The sequence below is a fragment of the Lycium barbarum genome, chromosome 10, assembly GCF_019175385.1.
Source record: "Lycium barbarum isolate Lr01 chromosome 10, ASM1917538v2, whole genome shotgun sequence".
NCBI classification, from domain to species: domain Eukaryota; kingdom Viridiplantae; phylum Streptophyta; class Magnoliopsida; order Solanales; family Solanaceae; genus Lycium; species Lycium barbarum.
In genome coordinates, this window is record NC_083346.1 from 4,960,106 (window position 1) to 4,977,582 (window position 17,477).

Sequence of the window (17,477 nt, forward strand, 5' to 3'; positions counted from 1 at the left end):
ACCATGAGGTTCTGGGTTCGAACTCCGGCTCAGTAAAAAAAAAAAGTATCACAAGGCAGCGTTTCGTAGCAAAATCAGGCCTATTCGGGCAAATGTTAGGCATTAAGGTAGAAGTTTCGCAAAAGTCTCTTGCAATTTTTATTTTTATTTTTAACTGAGCGAGAATTCAAATTCAGAACGTCAAAATATTTTTTGCTATATTTTTAAGCGAAAGCCAAAAATTAAATACCAACAACTTGAGTGACAAAATTAAAAACCAGCGCCTTCGAAGCAGAATCCACCCAAAAAAATGGAAGTGCTCGACCCAGCCCATTTCTTAACCGACCCAAGCAACTTAACAAAACCAATATTAGGCGGGACGATCTTCCAACTTCTTCCAAGTTCCAAAAACTTCACCTGCGATCAACTTTCCAGCAAACCAAACATGGCAGAACAAAACCCTTTCACCAACATCTTCTCCCACTCAAACTCCCCTCCTTCAAACGACACAGTATTCTTCTCCATCTACCCTGACTTTTCCTTAAACTCCACTTCCACCCCTGTAACTTCTCAACTCCAATCACTTCACATCCAAATCCTCCAAACTCTCTCCCCTTACACTTCCAATTACATTTGGCAACACCAGCCCTTCACCCTCACCCCTACCCCCACCACCCCCTCCAACCCCACCACCCCACCCCACCTCTCCGGTCATCTCCGCTACGGAGACAACCTCGAAGACGAATGGTTCGTCGTGTTCCTCCTTTTCCAAACATCCAAACACTTCCCTAACCTCTCTATTCAAGTTAACGACACTGACGGTGAATTTCTACTAATCGAAACCGCTTTTCATCTACCCAAATGGGTCAACCCGGAAACATCCACAAACCGGGTCTTCATCCGGGCCGGTTCCTTCCACATTATCCCGAATTCACTAATACCCGATACGCGTGCTCCATCAGTACGCGAGTCACTAATTTTATTGAGCCGCCCTTGTAATTCTGCTGATAAAACCGTTGCGCCTGAAAGGGTGCAGCGTCAGTTAGAGAGTAGGTTGAGGGAGTATCCCGATAGGGCCCACAAGAATGTGCATAGGGTTAGGGTTAGGGTTCCGGTGAGCGTAGCGAAAGTGTTGAAGCACGAGCCGTGTTTGATATCGATCGCGGTTGAAGGGTTTTACGATAGGGATATCGATACCATGAAGTTCGCGTCGAAGATGGAGAGGTTTTTAGGGGGTGGGGGTGGGGGTAGGGGTAGGGGGGAGGAGTTGGTGAGGGTGGTGGTTAGGATGTCTAGAGCAATGTATGCACAGTTAATGCAACAAACGTTTAACGCGCCGAAATGTTATCCGGTAATGCCAAATAGGAGTGATGTGAGTGGTTATATGGAAGCTGAGTTAGGGATGAAGATTGCTTGTGGTTTCGAGATGATATATCAGTTGAAAAAGAGGCAGGGGATTGAGGGAAAAGGGAGTAGTTGGGACGCGTTTAGGCGGAGTTTAGAAAGGAGTGGGTATTTTGAAGGGTTGTTGCCCGGATCAAAGGAGTATAAAAGATTGATGCAGAATGCTGAGGAGTATTACAAGAATAGTTCACTGCATGAACGAGAAAGGTATCTGTTGATCGTTAAATTGTACTCCCTCCGTTTCAATGTGTTTGGTTTTGACGTTGCACGTAGTTTAAGAAAGTAAAGAAGACTATTGAATCTTGTGGTGTTAAATTAAAGATAGGTAGAATGTACCAAAGTGTTGTTTAATATTGTGGTCTTAAACATGCTATGTGGAAAGTTGGAATTAAAGAGTTGCCAAAAAAGGAAAGGCACATACTTTTTTAGAACAGACTAAAAGGGAAGTAAGACAAACAAATTGAAACGGAGGGAAGGGTGTATACAGTGGCTTGTTGTAATGTAACAAACAAATGTTGGTGACATCATTAGAACATCACTGATATCTGCAGATTGGGTAAAATAATTCATAAAATGTTCAAATTATCAGGATAATTTCTGCATATCGGGTAAATATGGCATTGCATTATCAGGATCTATCTGGTACCTTTTGCAGCATCACGAGTCCTAGGCTAAAAGGTCTCCTGAGTGTATCTGTGTAGCTATATTTCTTGATTTATGCTTCTTATTTGATGATACAACCGTCCGTCCATGGATTTTCAATAATGAGTTCAAATTGTTGTTTACTTTCCTATGTGTCCTGGGCGTCAGCAAGAAAATTTGAAGCGTCTACATAGCAGAATTTGTGTATACATAAATGATACTGGATTTTGTAAACCTTTTGCCTTATTTATCAAAAAAGAAAAAAAGCTGGAACTGGATTTTGTAAAGATCCGAAGCTCCCTGAGAAGTTGTTAGTCTTTGAATATTTACTTCTTGCCTTACTAAAAGGAAAGATTTAAAATGGTAATGCAAGTGACATGGTCATATTGTTTACTTTAATGGTACTTTTTCTCTCTGCTTGATTCACCATTTTCTCCTCTTTTGCTCAATATGCTGATACTACTATTTATATGAGTCTTGTTGTAGATGTCCTTTATGTGTCATATAAGCATTCCTTAACCTGCTACTAGCAACTATTGAAAAATGCCGCTACTAACTAACTTTTGAAAAAATTAGTGCTATGCTAAGTGCTCCAGTGCGAAGAATAGATGAGATCCTTGCCCTTCCTGACTCTGCCGATGACTTTAAGGATCAGGAACTACCACCATCTGATGATGATTCATGGCTTTATGGTGGGGAGGATGAGCTAAATGCTGCTCTTCAAGAGAGGCAAAAGGAGATGGAACTTTATAATTCAAAAAGGAAACAGAAAGCAAAAGAGCAGGATGGGCCCAGCAATGGTTCTGATAATTTTGATCTTAAAGATATATCAAAGTCTATGCAAGCATTTGTCACGAAAGTGGCCAGCTATGAAGGTGCAGAGGTTCCAGATGACAGGTTTGTTCTTCATATCTCAACACGTGGAGTGGCATATGCTTGGTTTCTTTTATTTATTTTTACTGATGGGAGTTACATTGAACATCTTATAGTTATCTGGTTTGCGCTATTTTGAGTTAACTTGCTGATTGTAGTGATTATTTTTGTACATATTCTGGTGTAAAAAAGGGCAGCCCGGTGCACTAAGCTCCCGCTATGCGCGGGGTCCGGGGAAGGGCCGGACCACAAGGGTCTATTGTACGCAGCCTTACCTTGCATTTCTGCAAGAGGCTGTTTCCACGGCTCGAACCCGTGACCTCCTGGTCACATGGCAGCAACTTTACCAGTTACGCCAAGGCTCCCCTTCATACATATTCTGTTGTGCAAAGGTAAAATTAGATCAGATAGTTATGAAGCAAGAGAGAGTGTCATATTTGTGGTCATAAAAATTAAGTTCCTTGTATGAAGCGAGAGTCGGTGTCATATTTGTGAACACAAACTTAAGTTCTTTGTATGAAGCAAGTATAATTGTGGTCATAAAAATTAAGTTCCTTCAAATAGATATAAAGTCAAAGGAGGGCTAGTTTGGTTAATCCTGTGGTATCTATATTCTTTTGGAGCAGTATCTCTTTATAAATAAGGTTATAATCAGTCAAACTGTTTAATAAAGAAGCACAGGCGTCCATCCTCCAGTAACTTATTTTGGCCTATCCTCTATCTCTTACAGCAATGTAAAGGACGTCGACTTTGATGTGGATCGCTTTATGAAAGATATGGAATCATTTGTGGGACGTCAGGGCCCTGAAGACACTGGCAGTGATGTTGATATAGAAGAAGAGTCACCCTCGGATATGGAGTTTGGTGAGTCAGCTTTTCTCTGTCTTTATTTCTTGAAGTCAATCTTTTTGGCAGCAATAGCCAAATGTTATTTATTAACTTTACATGCAGATTATAACTTCTCACTTGTTTCTAAAAAAATTAAGTTCCTTGTTGTAGATATGTTATTATGGCGTATCTTTCAATTTTCCCACCATAATTTGGTTGCTTTTTGCTTCAATTTTCTTCTTACCCCCCGCCCCCACCCCCACACCACACCCCACCGCCCCCAAAAAAAAAAAAAAAAGATAAAGTGATATCTGTTGGACATACAGATGAATCTGAAGATGAGGATGATATCGCTGAGCCAGCTGTTGATAATGATGAGGAACGCACAGCGTTCATGCATTCGTATTCAGACGCTCTGAATGAGGAACTGAAAGGGAGCACACTAAGTAATACCTTTGTCCGTGCAAATGAACAATACGTCAGGAAATCTGAGGTTGGTCTACACTTTCAATTAAATGTGTTTCCTGATCTTGCCTGGAGAACTTTTTTGCTCAAGGATCCAACATAATTTATTTAATCTTGCCTATAAGTTAGACAGAAGACCAAAAGTGGAAATTGTCATCGTACATTGCATTTCGTTTTACAGCTAATATTGCTAAGATCTCTGATTGAACAAATTTATGTATCAGGGAACGTCTAATTCTACAGAAAGCGTGGAAGAGGAGTTCACTCCGGTAGATGTGGACTTCAATCTTGTAAAGAACTTCCTCGATTCCTTTTCCTCTCAAGAAGGACTTCCTGGACCTGCCTCTAACTTGCTCGGACTTATGGGTCTACAGCTACCACCAGATGCTAGCAAAGGGAAATGAGCATATTTTTGTCGTGCAGCTTATTTCTCGACTTCCTTTTCACATGCAAACTTGCAGTCTTTTGATGGCACTTCATGTTGTGGTATTCGATCTGAACGTGTAAACACTTTGAATGAAGAGGTTGATGTTCTGTATTCTGTTTGTTTATGATTGCCATGGAGATGATGATACTGGCGTTGCTGAAGTTAAAGATGGTCCACGATATAGTATGCTATGGGCCTATTCCCATAAATGGCAAGCCAGGAGCTACCTATAAGCTACCTATCTATTGTGATATTGTTCTGTGCATCGGAGTATGTTCCGGTATCGATCTAGAAATCTTGTTTTTAGGAATGATACTCATGACAAGCATAATAGAATTACATTACATACACGTGAAAAATAGAGGAATACATGCCCCTGTTTTGGCTGAGAATGTGAAGCGACTGTACTCCATTTCAGTTTGGTGATGCATTCTATCTAGTTGTATTTAAGTGAGTCTCGGAATTTACCATAGTTTATGTAGTTTGTAAACTTTATTCAATTGCTAAAAAAGGGTACGAAGTAATGTTTAATATGTCAATTGTTCATGTAGTTTTAACTTGTGGCGCCATTTTATTAGTTTAATAACTCAGCTTTAGCTCATCCATCCAGTGGCGGATTTAGGATTTTCGCTCAGGGTGTTAGGAAAAATAACTAGACTTAAATATACACTGTAATATATGTTCAGGGTGTTCAAAAGTTAATATATATACATGAACATAGAAAATTTACTCTAAATATACATTGTAATTTTTTGTCTAAGGTGTTCGGGTGAACACCCTGGCCTCTTACTGCATCCGCCCTGAGCTCATCCGTGTCCAACTTAGTAATAAGCCATGCTAAAAGAGTAATAAGAGTTTGTTTCGGTTATTGTGTTATTTGTTGTTACTACTACTTTTTCTTCATTATTTTCTACTGGGCTTCTTCACTATTGAATCTTTTTCATAAGGTTTTTATGTGCTTTACTTGAGCCAATGGTCTATAAAAAATAGTCTCTCTACCTTCACAAGGTAGGGGTAAGGCTGCGTACGCATCACCCTTTTAAGATCTCACTTGTGGGATTACATTGAGTATGTTGTAGTTGCTATTTTAGCAATAAGATAATGAAAATATAAAATTAGCTAGAACCGTTGTAGGATTGTTGCAAATTTTTCTATCTTTAACCGGAGGTTTTGGTTGTATTTAGTAGGGAAGCACGTTATGTATCTAGACCAGTCAAACTAATAGTTTCAATAAGAGAATAGGTGACCGACCGGATGATGCCATGAGAAGTGAGAACCACTTCACAAGTTTGCAATTTGGAACAAGTCTTTTCATTGTTTTTTTTTTAAGGTAATCTTTACAACACTAAGAAGAGAAAAATAATTTGACTCCCTTTTCGTCTTTTCTCTAGTATATTTCTTTTAACTTTCCAACAATTTTTCTAATCCAAACAAGTAAAGTTCTTCATCACAAATTATTATTCTTTAATCCCTTTTCAATACTTTACATAGAAACAATTTTTGGAATTCTTTAATTTGTTCATCTACGTACAAACGAGTTATATTCCATAGAACAAAATCATTTGCTTCAAATACCTTTTAATTAATATCTTTATTATTAACTCTGTCGATCAAAACAGTACATGCTGTACAATCTAGTTTGGTTTTATACTACTTTAGATAAATGCTGCTTAATAAAAAATACTAACTGATGTCAAATCCCAAGAGAAACCAACAACCCTCAATTTTTTATTTACGTAAACTTTGATTGGTAAAGTTATTCAATACCGTGTTGTGAGAATTAGTATAATAGTATAAGTTGAAATAATGAAGGTGCACAAAATCTGACTCTTGACATCACCAATGATACAGAAATATACCCTTCAGTCCCGTAATAAGTCTAAAAACACGCATATTAAGAAATTAATAATGTAATGTGAAATTTACTAAATTATCTTTATATAATAAAAATAAATTATTTTTTTCAGTTGATTAGAGCATGCACAAGTAGTAATCTTTTGACATGGGAATCCAACAATACTAAGTTACTATGTTACTTGTCCAATTATCATTTAGATGTTACTTTAACTTGTTATTTTTTGACTAAAGGGTAAATTGGAAAAAATTAGCCTATTCATGTCTTGATTTCTTAATATAACACTTATTATGAGATAATTTTTTTGGCTAAGATAATACTTATTATGAGACGGAGGGAGTAAATATATTACACAAAAATAAAAAAAAGTGTAAGTGTGTAAATCTTTTCTTATTCACATTCCTCAAGAAAGTAAATCCATACCCTAACTTCAAATTTTTCGTTTGTGAATTGGTCTTTTCTCCATACTTCTTTTTTATTTTTTCTTATTTCTTACTCGCAATGAAATTTTATTTTTATTAGTATTTTTTTTACTCCTATGTGTACTGAATTAAATTTTGTTGGGACTAATGACTTTGACTGAGCAAGTTGAGCACTTACCCATCAAATAAGAAAGAGTAAAGAAGGAGAAACCAAACCAAAAAAAAAAAAAAAAAAAAACCAGACTTTTTGAAACAGAGACAAAAATAAAGCAAGTGATGGGAACGGTGGCGATTGATTTACTGAAAAACGAGATTCCGGTGGAGGAAGATGAGCCGTTGATTCTCTCCGGTGATGTTAACACTGGTCTCGTACTCGTTGATATCGTTAATGGCTTTTGTACTGTTGGCGCTGGCAATTTGGTAATTTATTATTATTACAATTCTTTTAATCTAACTTTGTAAGGTTCCAAATATATATATATATATATATATATAGACCTCTGGAATTGTATATTAAATGATGTACTAATACTAATAAACTAAATTTGATTTAATGAATAGATTAAAATATTTAGAATAAATAGATATAGAGCGGATAGCGGGAATCGAATCCTCATCGTTAGCTTGGAAGGCTAGGGGTTATAGTGGACGTCGATTCATATATATATATATATATATATATATATATATATATATATTTGGATTTTATAGGAAATGGACAGCAAAAAACAAATACGAATTTAGAAGAATATGTATGTTCCAGCTGTCCTCTTCTGTTTGGATAATTGGATCAATTCATTGTGTAGATTGATTTTAAAACAAACTTACTTATTCAAGCTATTAAAAGAAAAACATAAACTGACTTATGGAGTTATAGTAAACTGACTGCGGCTGATTCAAGATTTAAAGTTTATGTTCCTTAAAACGACCTGATTATCAAATATTTATAGACATTTAGTATATTTTTTTTTTTAGTCTAACCATAAGCTACTGGTTCCCGTGACCCCACATGTCATATACAGGGGCGATTTTAGGTGTAAAAAATGGAGCAACATGGTGTCACTGTAAAACTGGGTATTTTATGTATATATTTTCTAAAATTAGTATAATACTATCTGCTGGAACAAATGCTACAACAAAGCTAAATGGTGCACTTGGTTGAAGGTTGAGTTATATACCTAGAGGTCTAGGGATCAAGCACCACTTAATACATTTTTTCCTTCTTTTCTAGAAATCCTAGATTCGCCCATGCATCCATGGGTACACATTACACATATATGCATATAGTGTGTATATGCATAGATGTCTCTGTGATGTGTGTGTGTATTCGTGTTAATGTGTAAGAAGTTAAATATGAAGTGTAAAAGCAGAAATGGAAGTTTAAGGAGTTATACTTTAAAGTCTTCATAGTAGTTCTTCAATTATTTGTTCATGGAAGTTTTTGATTCTTATTTTATTTTAGGAAAATAATTTCGTTGTAGCGGTTCTTCTGGTTATTAGACATACACTATCCACCAATGTAAATGTGTGTTAAGTATAACTCATGTAAAGTTAGGAATATTTTAGGCCAAGGACTGGACAGGTTTAAGGGTGGTGGTTAAATTGGTTAGAGACGAAGCTATTATTAGATTTCTAGATTACTTGAGCTGGTACTTAAGCTGGTCTATCGCCGTTTTTATGTTGGATTATTTCTAACTCAATGATAGATGATGCTTGAAAAATCATCTTTGTTTTTCCTTAGATCACTGTACTTTCTTTGGGTGAGGACGCAAAGTGAAGAAAATCTCGGGTGGTATTCGAACTTTGCACATTATATAGGAGCACCGCTATGGTGCTTCGTTCAATCTCTGTCATCTTCTTTGATTTGTTTCGTTCTCTCTTTTTCTCTATCTATCTTTCAATTCATATGTGGTTCCAACGTTTGTTTTTCAATCATTTCGGTGACTGTAGGGGGGTAATTCCTCCTATTGTTCTTTATATATTATTGATTATGATTTTGTGCCATTTGCTTTGCTATAGGCTCCAGTGGCACCTGATAAACAAATTTCAGCAATGGTTGATGAGTCGGTTAAACTGGCAAAAGTTTTCTGTGAGAAGAAATGGCCTATTTATGCTCTTCGTGATTCTCATCATCCTGATGTGCCTGAGCCACCTCATCCTCCTCATTGTATCGCTGGAACAGATGAATCTAAGTTGGTTCCTGGTTAGTCTTCCCTTCATGTTTTCTTCTTTCAGGCAAAAAGTGACTTTTCTCAATGTGGTCTTCTATCATCATTTGCAGCTCTGCAGTGGTTGGAAAATGAACCAAATGTGACAGTGCGATGCAAGGATTGTATTGATGGGTTCCTTGGATCGATTGAGAAAGATGGATCTAATGTCTTTGTAAATTGGGTGAAAGCTAATGCGATTAAAGCTGTAAGTATTACCATATGTCATGAATTTATCAAATTCTGTTTCCATTCTGTTCTATCTTGGATTTGGTCTTATAACAAACACTGATTGGCTACTGATGTTGGGAGTATGAATATGTTGGTTTAGATATTGGTTGTAGGGATATGCACGGACATTTGCATGCTTGATTTTGTGTGTTCTACCTTATCTGCAAGGAACCGTGGATTTCTCTCCCCTCTGGAAGATGTGATTGTATATTCCCGTGGCTGCGCTTCTTTTGATCTTCCAGTTGAGATTGCCAGAAATATAAAAGGCGCCTTACCTCATCCACAGGTGAGCTGATAACTATACATGTGCTGTTGCAGAATGATAAGAAAATAGTGGAAAATGTTTCCAGCAAAGGACAAAAATGTGTTATTTGATGGATGATGGATAGTCTCCACATTAGAAATTGAGAATACATGTTTTGTTTAGTGTTTGTGTGTATTTGCTGAAATGCTCTGCATAAGTTGTAAATATATGTGTCCCCATTTTTCCTGTCGCTGTTTTCAACTTATCATAACACTTTCTCAATATAAGGTTATTTTAAGACTTCCTTTTAATATTAGTTTTTTTACCTAAGACGAACTGCAATAATTTGTTTCTGTTTCATGTGTTAGCGGCTATTAGATATTGTCTATCGACAGTTTCACCTTTCTCATCACTTTCTATATTTGCTGTGTAGGAGTTGATGCATCACATAGGCCTTTACATGGCCAAAGGAAGAGGAGCAAAAGTAGTTTCAGAAATCTCGTTTGACTCGACGACCAAGGAGATATAACTTTTTAACAATGAGATTTGGATCCATATTTCACATTTCAGAAGGAAACTGCTATATAGCTTTTTCTGACTTTACAAAGAGCTTCTTAGCTTGCTTAATCTATATTAAGGTATAGAAAGATAAATGTGTCCATAGGCAACTTTCCTTGTTCAGTGGGATGTGCAACTAAGTTCTCTTGTTTCAAATCTACTATTATTTTCGCTATATTTTGTAAGAAGCACCTTCAGAATCATGATGGGGAAATATTTTCAGTTTATGTAATCAACTACCAAGTGAATAAGAGTACATCTTGTAAAATTGGCCTGCATATTGGCTAGATTTACTGTTGCTATGAAGGGCTACTGAAGAGTGGTACCAGCAAATGAAGAATGGTACTGTTATATAAAATTCTCTGTTTACACTAACTTACACATCAAGGCAATACATACAATCCCCAAAAACTTCTCACTTAGAGCCAAAAAAAAAAAAATGTAAGAAAAGTATAACCAACATTCCTTGCCTATCCAGATACATGTAAAATACCTGGAAAAGAATGAGAACAAAGGGAAAAACCAAAAAAAGAAAAGTATAAAAAGGGAGAAGAAAAACAAGATCAAGATAAAACATCTATAAAGGTACTCCACCTTTCAAGACCTGATATTTCCTGTTGTGATGAAAAAACGAACGCTTGCTTTTCTTTGCTTTCGTTCCAAAGATGAACGCTCGCAAAGGTATCCTTGACCTACTTGCTGAGTTTGTCAATTGTGGTTGACTTCCACCAACATCAAACTCATGATCCAGTTTTCTTAGTGTCTTCTCAACATCTACTTGAAGTGTAGTTACATGTTCTACACCAGCTTCCAGCTCCTCTCTTACCTTGTTGTTTTCTTGTTTCATGTTCAAAACTTCACCTTGGAACTTTGCAGCTTGATGGCTACTGAATCTGATTTCTTCTTCTTCAACTCCCTCCTTTAATGCTCTTGTAATTTCCTCCTGAATGCTGCATAAAGACGAGAACCTACGTTTCAGTTCATCTTTTAGTGACAAGCTTTGTTCTAACCACACTGTTAGCTCATTCTGAATCTCCCTCAGGTGTTTATATATGGGCCTGATTTCTGATTTCATGTCTGTTTTAGAGCTGCCCTCTTTCGCTTCCTTCTCTCTGAGCGTTGCTATTTCGCCCTGCAAATCTTGGGCTGTGGTCTTGAACTTTTGAATTTGATGAAATGCTGAACTAAATCTTAGCCAGAAATCCAAGTTTTCGTCTAGTAATGCATCAATTCCCATCCGGAGTTTCTCTTCAACTGGTGAGAGAGATGAACGTTGATCAATCAAAATGATCTTCACATCCTGTTCATTCTTGTCTTCCCCTTTAGGCGAGTCGTCAGGTTTTAAGCTTCGATCATCAGAAGGACTAGAATCTTGCTGTTTTTCTTCTTTCGACTCCGATGAACTTTCAGAAACATTTCCTTGCACAAGGCTCAATTTTAGGCGTAAACTTTCTATCTCTTCATCCTTCTTCGAAATAGCACTTTTTAGCTCTCTTATCTGCAATGTGACTTCAAATTCAGTGTCTCTTTCTTTCTTCTCCATGTCAATTAACTTCCTCTTTAATTCTTTGTAATTCCTGAGAATTGTTGTATATTCTGTTAAGAGGATCTTTTCTTTATCCTCCAAACCAGTCAACAACATTTGTTGCCATGTAAGATCATCGTCCTTCTCCTCGTCTTCCTGTTGTTTTGGCTCATCATGAGCACTATTTTCAGAGACTCTCTCTTCACTTTTTTCAGCTGGAAGTTCAACATGCTTCTTAGGGGTTTTCGTACCTTCCTGGACTTCTTTATCGCTAACAGCTGTAACAGGAACTTGTTCTTTCTCAACTTCACTTGTATGACTTGTACTAATATGATCTTTTTTCTTTTCTGGCTCGTCTTGTGACCTGATATCAGCAAGAGTTTCCTCTTCATCTTGAGATGAATCCATCTCATCGACCTCTTCATCTGGTTTCACACTAGTCAATTTGAATGATAACTGGCCAAGACTGGTACGAGCTTCAGCAAAGTGAGTCTGAAGGCTGCTGTTTTGATTTTCAACATCTTTGTTTAGATCCTGAATACCCTTCAATTTTTCCTCTATCGCGGTCACTCTAACATTCAGATTGTGTGTATCCTCTGTCAGAGTAACTGCCTTATCGTCCTCCAAAATCTGAACTTGTGTGTGGAGCCCACCAGCTTCTGTTCTTAATCTCTCAATAAGAACAGTTTGAGTTGAAACTGCTGTTTCTAAGCTGACAACCTTATTCACAAGCTCATCAATTTTTTCTGCTAATTGTGTCACTGTTAGAGATGGCATAGAGCTCGTGTCAAATTGCTCGTTGATCTTGCCATTCAACGACTCAATTTGCTCACCAACTTCTTCTTGGCTCGTGCATTGTGATGATACATCTGATGCTTCAGCAGAATCATCTGGTTTCGTTTCATCAAGTGGATCACCCAAGTACTTTTGCCTGAAAGACTTGAGTTTCTTACGAGCTTCTTCGATCTTCTTGAACTCCTCTTTTGCATCTTTGGTGGATTGTTCTTGTTTCTCCTGAAGCTGAGCCAACGTTTCTTGACACGATTTTAGTGCTGATTCGGCCATTAAGGTCCTAGCTTCATCGTCCTCAATAACCCGAGCCTCACCAAATTCATCCTCCAAACTGCAAATTTTTTGATGCTTCTCCACAATCTGTTGTTCGATTTCCATGGTCTTAGCAATCCCACTTTGGTAAGAGCTTTTTACAAACTCTTTCACAGTTTGCAAAGAAAGAATATCTCTCTGGAGCTTGTCGATCTCTTCAAGGGCTTCATCTTTTGTCAAACCAGATTTTGGTGCTTCTTTATTTGCATCTCTTGCTTTGTTAGATGATTTCTTGCCTAGAAATTGCTTTGTGCCTGTTTTCAAAAGACCTTTCATGTCTTTAACAGGAGCCTTTGGAGGAACATTTGGAATATTTGCTCCACCTGTTGGAGTTTGTGGGAAATTCTTTGGCATTCTTGGGGTACCATAATCATCTTCTTCATCCATTGCTAGTTGAATTTGTTCCGGAAAAAGAGTTGCAATGGTGTTGTTGGCACTCTGCAACTCTCTTGACAACTTGTCATATCGTTCAGCCAATGCTCGATAGGCACGATAAGATTCTTCCACAAAGTTTATTAGCTCTGGCCTTTTCTTGTAGTACATTTCTGCTCTTTTGGCAAATGAATCTCCATCTTCTTCAATTAGCTTGATCACATCTTCCACCTTCTCTTCCATATCTACAATACCATAAGTACAATTATCTTAATGGAGCGATATAGTAGACCCCAGCTTGCTTGGGATTGAGGCGTAATTATTACTGTGACGAGCCAAAACCATATTAAGAATTGGAAAAAGCAAGAAAGGAATGAAATGGACTTTGGGATTTACATTACCAGAGGGCATAGAAAGAAAGTTGCATATTTAATTCCTATAGGTGGCAATATTCTTGATTACAACTATATCAATTTATAACACAACCCCTTTGCCACACTCTCCTTGGACTATTTGTACCTTCTCTTAATAAGATTGTGCAATCCGTGTATTTCTGGAGAACTTTTGATAATATTTTCCTATTAATTTGAAACTCAATGTAAATAATAAGAACTCGAAATTTATGACAGAAGTTTGCAGCTTTGTCAACACAAATTTAGGTGCAAAACTTACACTGCAGAAACATGCATTATACCAGAGACCCTTATGTTCATCTAACAACTAACACATCTTAATCACATATGAATAATTTACATCCTTTCCCATTTCAACAGGGCAAGAACAAAGAAGAAGAAGAAGAATAATTCATCAAGAATCAAAACCACAGGCACAGAGGCAGGTTCATTATCCACCGAGTTTCAAAGTTGTATCATTGGATTTCTCGATTATAAAAGAAATATAATACCAAAACCACATTTGGCTTTTGATGTTAAAAAAAAAAAACATACCTTGAAGGCTTTGTTCAAGCCATTTGGACTGTTTGGTCCTAATATGGCTAGCAGCCCACCATGAGTAAGCATTAGTTGCAGCTCTTTGTAACATTTTGAACCAATTCTTGATCTTTCTTCTTCTACTTCTTTACAAAACAATAAAAAAAAACACAAATCATATGAAACTCTTCCTCTTTTTATCCCCTCACAAGAACAAAGAATATAAATCTTTTTTAGGAAAGAGAAAGAGTTTCAAAAGACAGGAGAAGTTTTATTGTTAATGAAAATTGATAGGAAATGGAATCATAGTTGAAAGGGACTAACAAACTATGATGTCTTTTGTTTCTTCTGTTGTTTGCCTTTAATGTCTAATTATGGTTTTTGTTGGTTGAGAGCTCCTTTCGCACCAAAATAAATGTTGGACCCTTCTTAACAATGTAGCTTTTTTCACACAATTTTCCCCCTTTTTGGGATAATAGCATTTTAGTCCCTCTACTATTGTTAAATTTATATGTTGGTCCTTGTGATACCTGACTTAATACATTTAATCTTCAATTAACAAACATGTGCGATTTATTGGAATATCAAGTCTAACTCCCCGATTACCTATGACCGGAATTTTCGTAGCCAATGATCATATATCATTGTAACTCAAAACCAGTCACTCATAGACATCAGCCTTTTGTCTGAGTAATATCTTCAAATAAGCATACTTCACAGTATAAGCAATATACATGTATGCATCACATCGCGGTGTCATAATTATCGATACTCTGACGACTACTGCTAATGAAATCTACTACTGCTGAGAAGGTGCTACCATAGAGATTGCTGCTACTGGACCTATTGGTCCCTTTATGTAGAAATATGCTATGTGTAGACTACTTTTAGAACTATATTAACCTTCAAATAGTGAATAATGGTACAAACTTAATATTACACACATGTAGCTAAGTAGTGCAACGGTTGATAATTCAGTAAATTTGTGAAGACTCGCAAGCAGAAGAACTAAAAGGTGCACCATTTCAATTGATTGAAGGTTGATATACTTAACCGAATATCACAAGGACCAAATCATAATTAACTAATAATTCAGGGATTAGAAATGTTATTATTTTCTGTCTTTTGCTTGGCAAAACCAAAGCTAAAGCCATTGACAGCCTATTATCAAATTAGATTATTGTGAACGTGGCATCCACTGGCCTCTTTTAACAGCTTGTCACATTCTCATAAAGAAGAAAGAATTAGAAAACCAATAAACAAATAGAAGAAAATATCTTTCTCTTTGTCCTAAAGTTTCTTTTTTATTTTTGGGTTACATTGGTAAAGACTAAAGTTTTCTTCTTTGACTTAAAAAACTAACTTTTGAATCTTTATGTGTTTGCGTATAGTACAAATAGCAGCTTTCGGCCTGTCATTAACTAACTTTCGGTTAGATATTTAAAAGATTTTGCACTGATGTCCCTGAAATATACTTTTTGTGTTAAATTACCCTTTGAAAGAGTAATTTTAAGTAATTCCGAAAGGGTCATTAAACTTTTACTTTACTGTACTAGAGTTAAAAAAAAACAAAAAAACAAAAAAAACTATCGTTTATAATGAAAAGAGTTACTCAACTTCACCTAAGTATCATAAAATGTCACTAAAGGTTTGTAATCAAGAAATCACTCAACTTTATCTAAGTATGACAGAAAGTCACTTGAAGGAAACACCAGAGATATTTCCATACAACTTGTCAAGTGAAATACAAAATCTCAAATTAGTCATTCCCTGTTAGGTATTGCCATGATTTTTCTACCATATTTAGATTTTACCTTTTCTTGAAGAAAGGACAAAGAACTTACCATTGTTGATTTTTTAATTTTTTTAAGAGAAAAATATAAATCTTCCATATTTGAATAACCCCTTTCTGGATAAAATGTATTAGACTTTTATAAATTGAAGATTCTTCCTTCTCACATAACGATAATCCGCTCACAATGTAGTTATTAAAGAAGTCTTGTTTATGGGGGAATTATTCTATCCATAGTTTTGTACTTTTTATATAAATTTAATGATTTGTCATATGTTAGTTTCAGCATGACGCTTTGTTATTTCGATCCAATAATTTTTTTCAGTAATTTGTATATCAAATAGAAATGAATTTTTCTCACCATATTTTTCTCGACTTCGGGAAAAAATAAAATAGATACTACGACGTATTCTTTTTGAGAAAACTATTTGACAGTTAGAGATGATGTTCCTTTATTTTCAACTAGTAAACTTATCCGCGCTTCGCGCGGTTGTAAAGGAAAAATTATTAAAAATTTAAATATATGAAAGAATCCTCTTAATAATATTTTGATAAAGAAATTATGTTAAAAAATCATTTTAGTGTTTCATATCCGAATAGATTAAACCAAAGCCTTGATAGAATATTAGAATGTGTATTTAACTCATTTGCATAATTGCGTCTTTGCATTTTCTATTTTATTATTAGTTCGATCAATGCAGTAATGTTTTACTTTTTATTCTTCCATAATTTTGCTGTTAACTTGAACTTGAAGAGTTTCCAACTGTGCATGATATTGATTACAGTTGTTTTTTTACTTGGAAATACGTGCAATCACTTTCTTGTCTATATCAAAAAGTGGTCACTATTTGAATTATTTGCAATTCTAATGATATTTTCTTGCAAATTGACTGTTCATGCTTCGAGCAAATTGAATTTTCGAAATACTTAAACTCGTTCTTTTTTTAGTTATCTGAAAATATTAAATTTCAAGTTTTAACTCATTATATTATTAACACAGTTTTATAAACTTTTCACCACTTGGCTTAGGTTATAGTCATCAGGAAATAGATTTTAATATCATATAATATTATTAATTTTTCTTAAAAGAGCACGTTGAGCAAGATAATAATTTTTTTTATCACTTCATGTGTATATGTCTAAATATTTGGATGGGTTGTAGTCATCAAAAAAGAGATTTGAAAATCATATAATATTTTTTTCTTAGAAGAACACGTCGAGCAAGATCAGAATTTCTAGAATTTTATCCTTTATGTGCATATCAGCATATACATGTCTAACAAAATTTGGATGGATTTTCCTTATGTGCGTTGATTAATATATGTATATTTCTAGCTTTTTCCCTTTTGTTAGAAAATTTGATTTCAATGCTTTCATAATATTCTCCTTGTTAAACCTAATAAGAACGTAAAGAAATATAGCAACAACAAAGATGAATGGAAAGGAGTGAAAATACGAAATCTTATTTATCGATCCAAATCTGCGAAATCAAGTTGGTGAATTTCTTCTATTATTTTTGCTTAATTTAAATGAGAAAAAAAGGTAATTAGCTATTCTGTCTTTCTATCACGTCATTTCTCTAGTTTAAAGATGAAAAAAAATACAAAGATGAAGGAGAAA

The 17,477-nt window shown here is 35.6% G+C and overlaps 3 protein-coding genes across 3 annotated transcripts; 2 read left to right on the top strand and 1 right to left on the bottom strand.

Moving 5' to 3' along the window:
- Nucleotides 1-332: 332 nt before the first annotated feature.
- Nucleotides 333-5,072, top strand: LOC132613715 (protein ecdysoneless homolog). The gene is made up of 5 exons (XM_060327907.1): nt 333-1,590; nt 2,602-2,922; nt 3,629-3,762; nt 4,053-4,219; nt 4,416-5,072. The coding sequence occupies exons 1-5, from the start codon at nt 425-427 to the stop codon at nt 4,593-4,595; spliced, it is 1,968 nt and encodes a 655-aa protein (XP_060183890.1). The 5' UTR covers nt 333-424; the 3' UTR covers nt 4,596-5,072.
- A 1,899-nt stretch (nt 5,073-6,971) lies between these two features.
- LOC132614155 (nicotinamidase 1) lies at nt 6,972-10,413 on the top strand. Its single transcript, XM_060328535.1, has 5 exons — nt 6,972-7,315; nt 8,915-9,098; nt 9,177-9,310; nt 9,434-9,619; nt 10,011-10,413. The coding sequence occupies exons 1-5, from the start codon at nt 7,172-7,174 to the stop codon at nt 10,104-10,106; spliced, it is 744 nt and encodes a 247-aa protein (XP_060184518.1). The 5' UTR covers nt 6,972-7,171; the 3' UTR covers nt 10,107-10,413.
- A 242-nt stretch (nt 10,414-10,655) lies between these two features.
- LOC132614154 (kinase-interacting protein 1) lies at nt 10,656-14,449 on the bottom strand. Its single transcript, XM_060328534.1, has 2 exons — nt 14,084-14,449; nt 10,656-13,381 (listed from the first exon to the last, which is right to left on the bottom strand). The coding sequence occupies exons 1-2, from the start codon at nt 14,175-14,177 to the stop codon at nt 10,713-10,715; spliced, it is 2,763 nt and encodes a 920-aa protein (XP_060184517.1). The 5' UTR covers nt 14,178-14,449; the 3' UTR covers nt 10,656-10,712.
- Nucleotides 14,450-17,477: the final 3,028 nt, after the last annotated feature.

Bases quoted from the DNA above. Each gene is read 5' to 3' on its own strand.
- LOC132613715 (XM_060327907.1), top strand. From the start codon at position 425: ATGGCAGAACAAAACCCTTTCACCAACATCTTCTCCCACTCAAACTCC. The intron at 1,591-2,601 runs GTATCTGTTGAT...TGAAAAAATTAG, and splicing joins TCACTGCATGAACGAGAAAG to TGCTATGCTAAGTGCTCCAG. The intron at 3,763-4,052 runs GTGAGTCAGCTT...TTGGACATACAG, and splicing joins ACCCTCGGATATGGAGTTTG to ATGAATCTGAAGATGAGGAT.
- LOC132614155 (XM_060328535.1), top strand. From the start codon at position 7,172: ATGGGAACGGTGGCGATTGATTTACTGAAAAACGAGATTCCGGTGGAG. The intron at 9,311-9,433 runs GTAAGTATTACC...ATGTTGGTTTAG, and splicing joins AAGCTAATGCGATTAAAGCT to ATATTGGTTGTAGGGATATG. The intron at 9,620-10,010 runs GTGAGCTGATAA...TTTGCTGTGTAG, and splicing joins GCGCCTTACCTCATCCACAG to GAGTTGATGCATCACATAGG.
- LOC132614154 (XM_060328534.1), bottom strand. From the start codon at position 14,177: ATGTTACAAAGAGCTGCAACTAATGCTTACTCATGGTGGGCTGCTAGC. The intron at 13,382-14,083 runs GTATGTTTTTTT...ATGGTATTGTAG, and splicing joins GCTTGAACAAAGCCTTCAAG to ATATGGAAGAGAAGGTGGAA.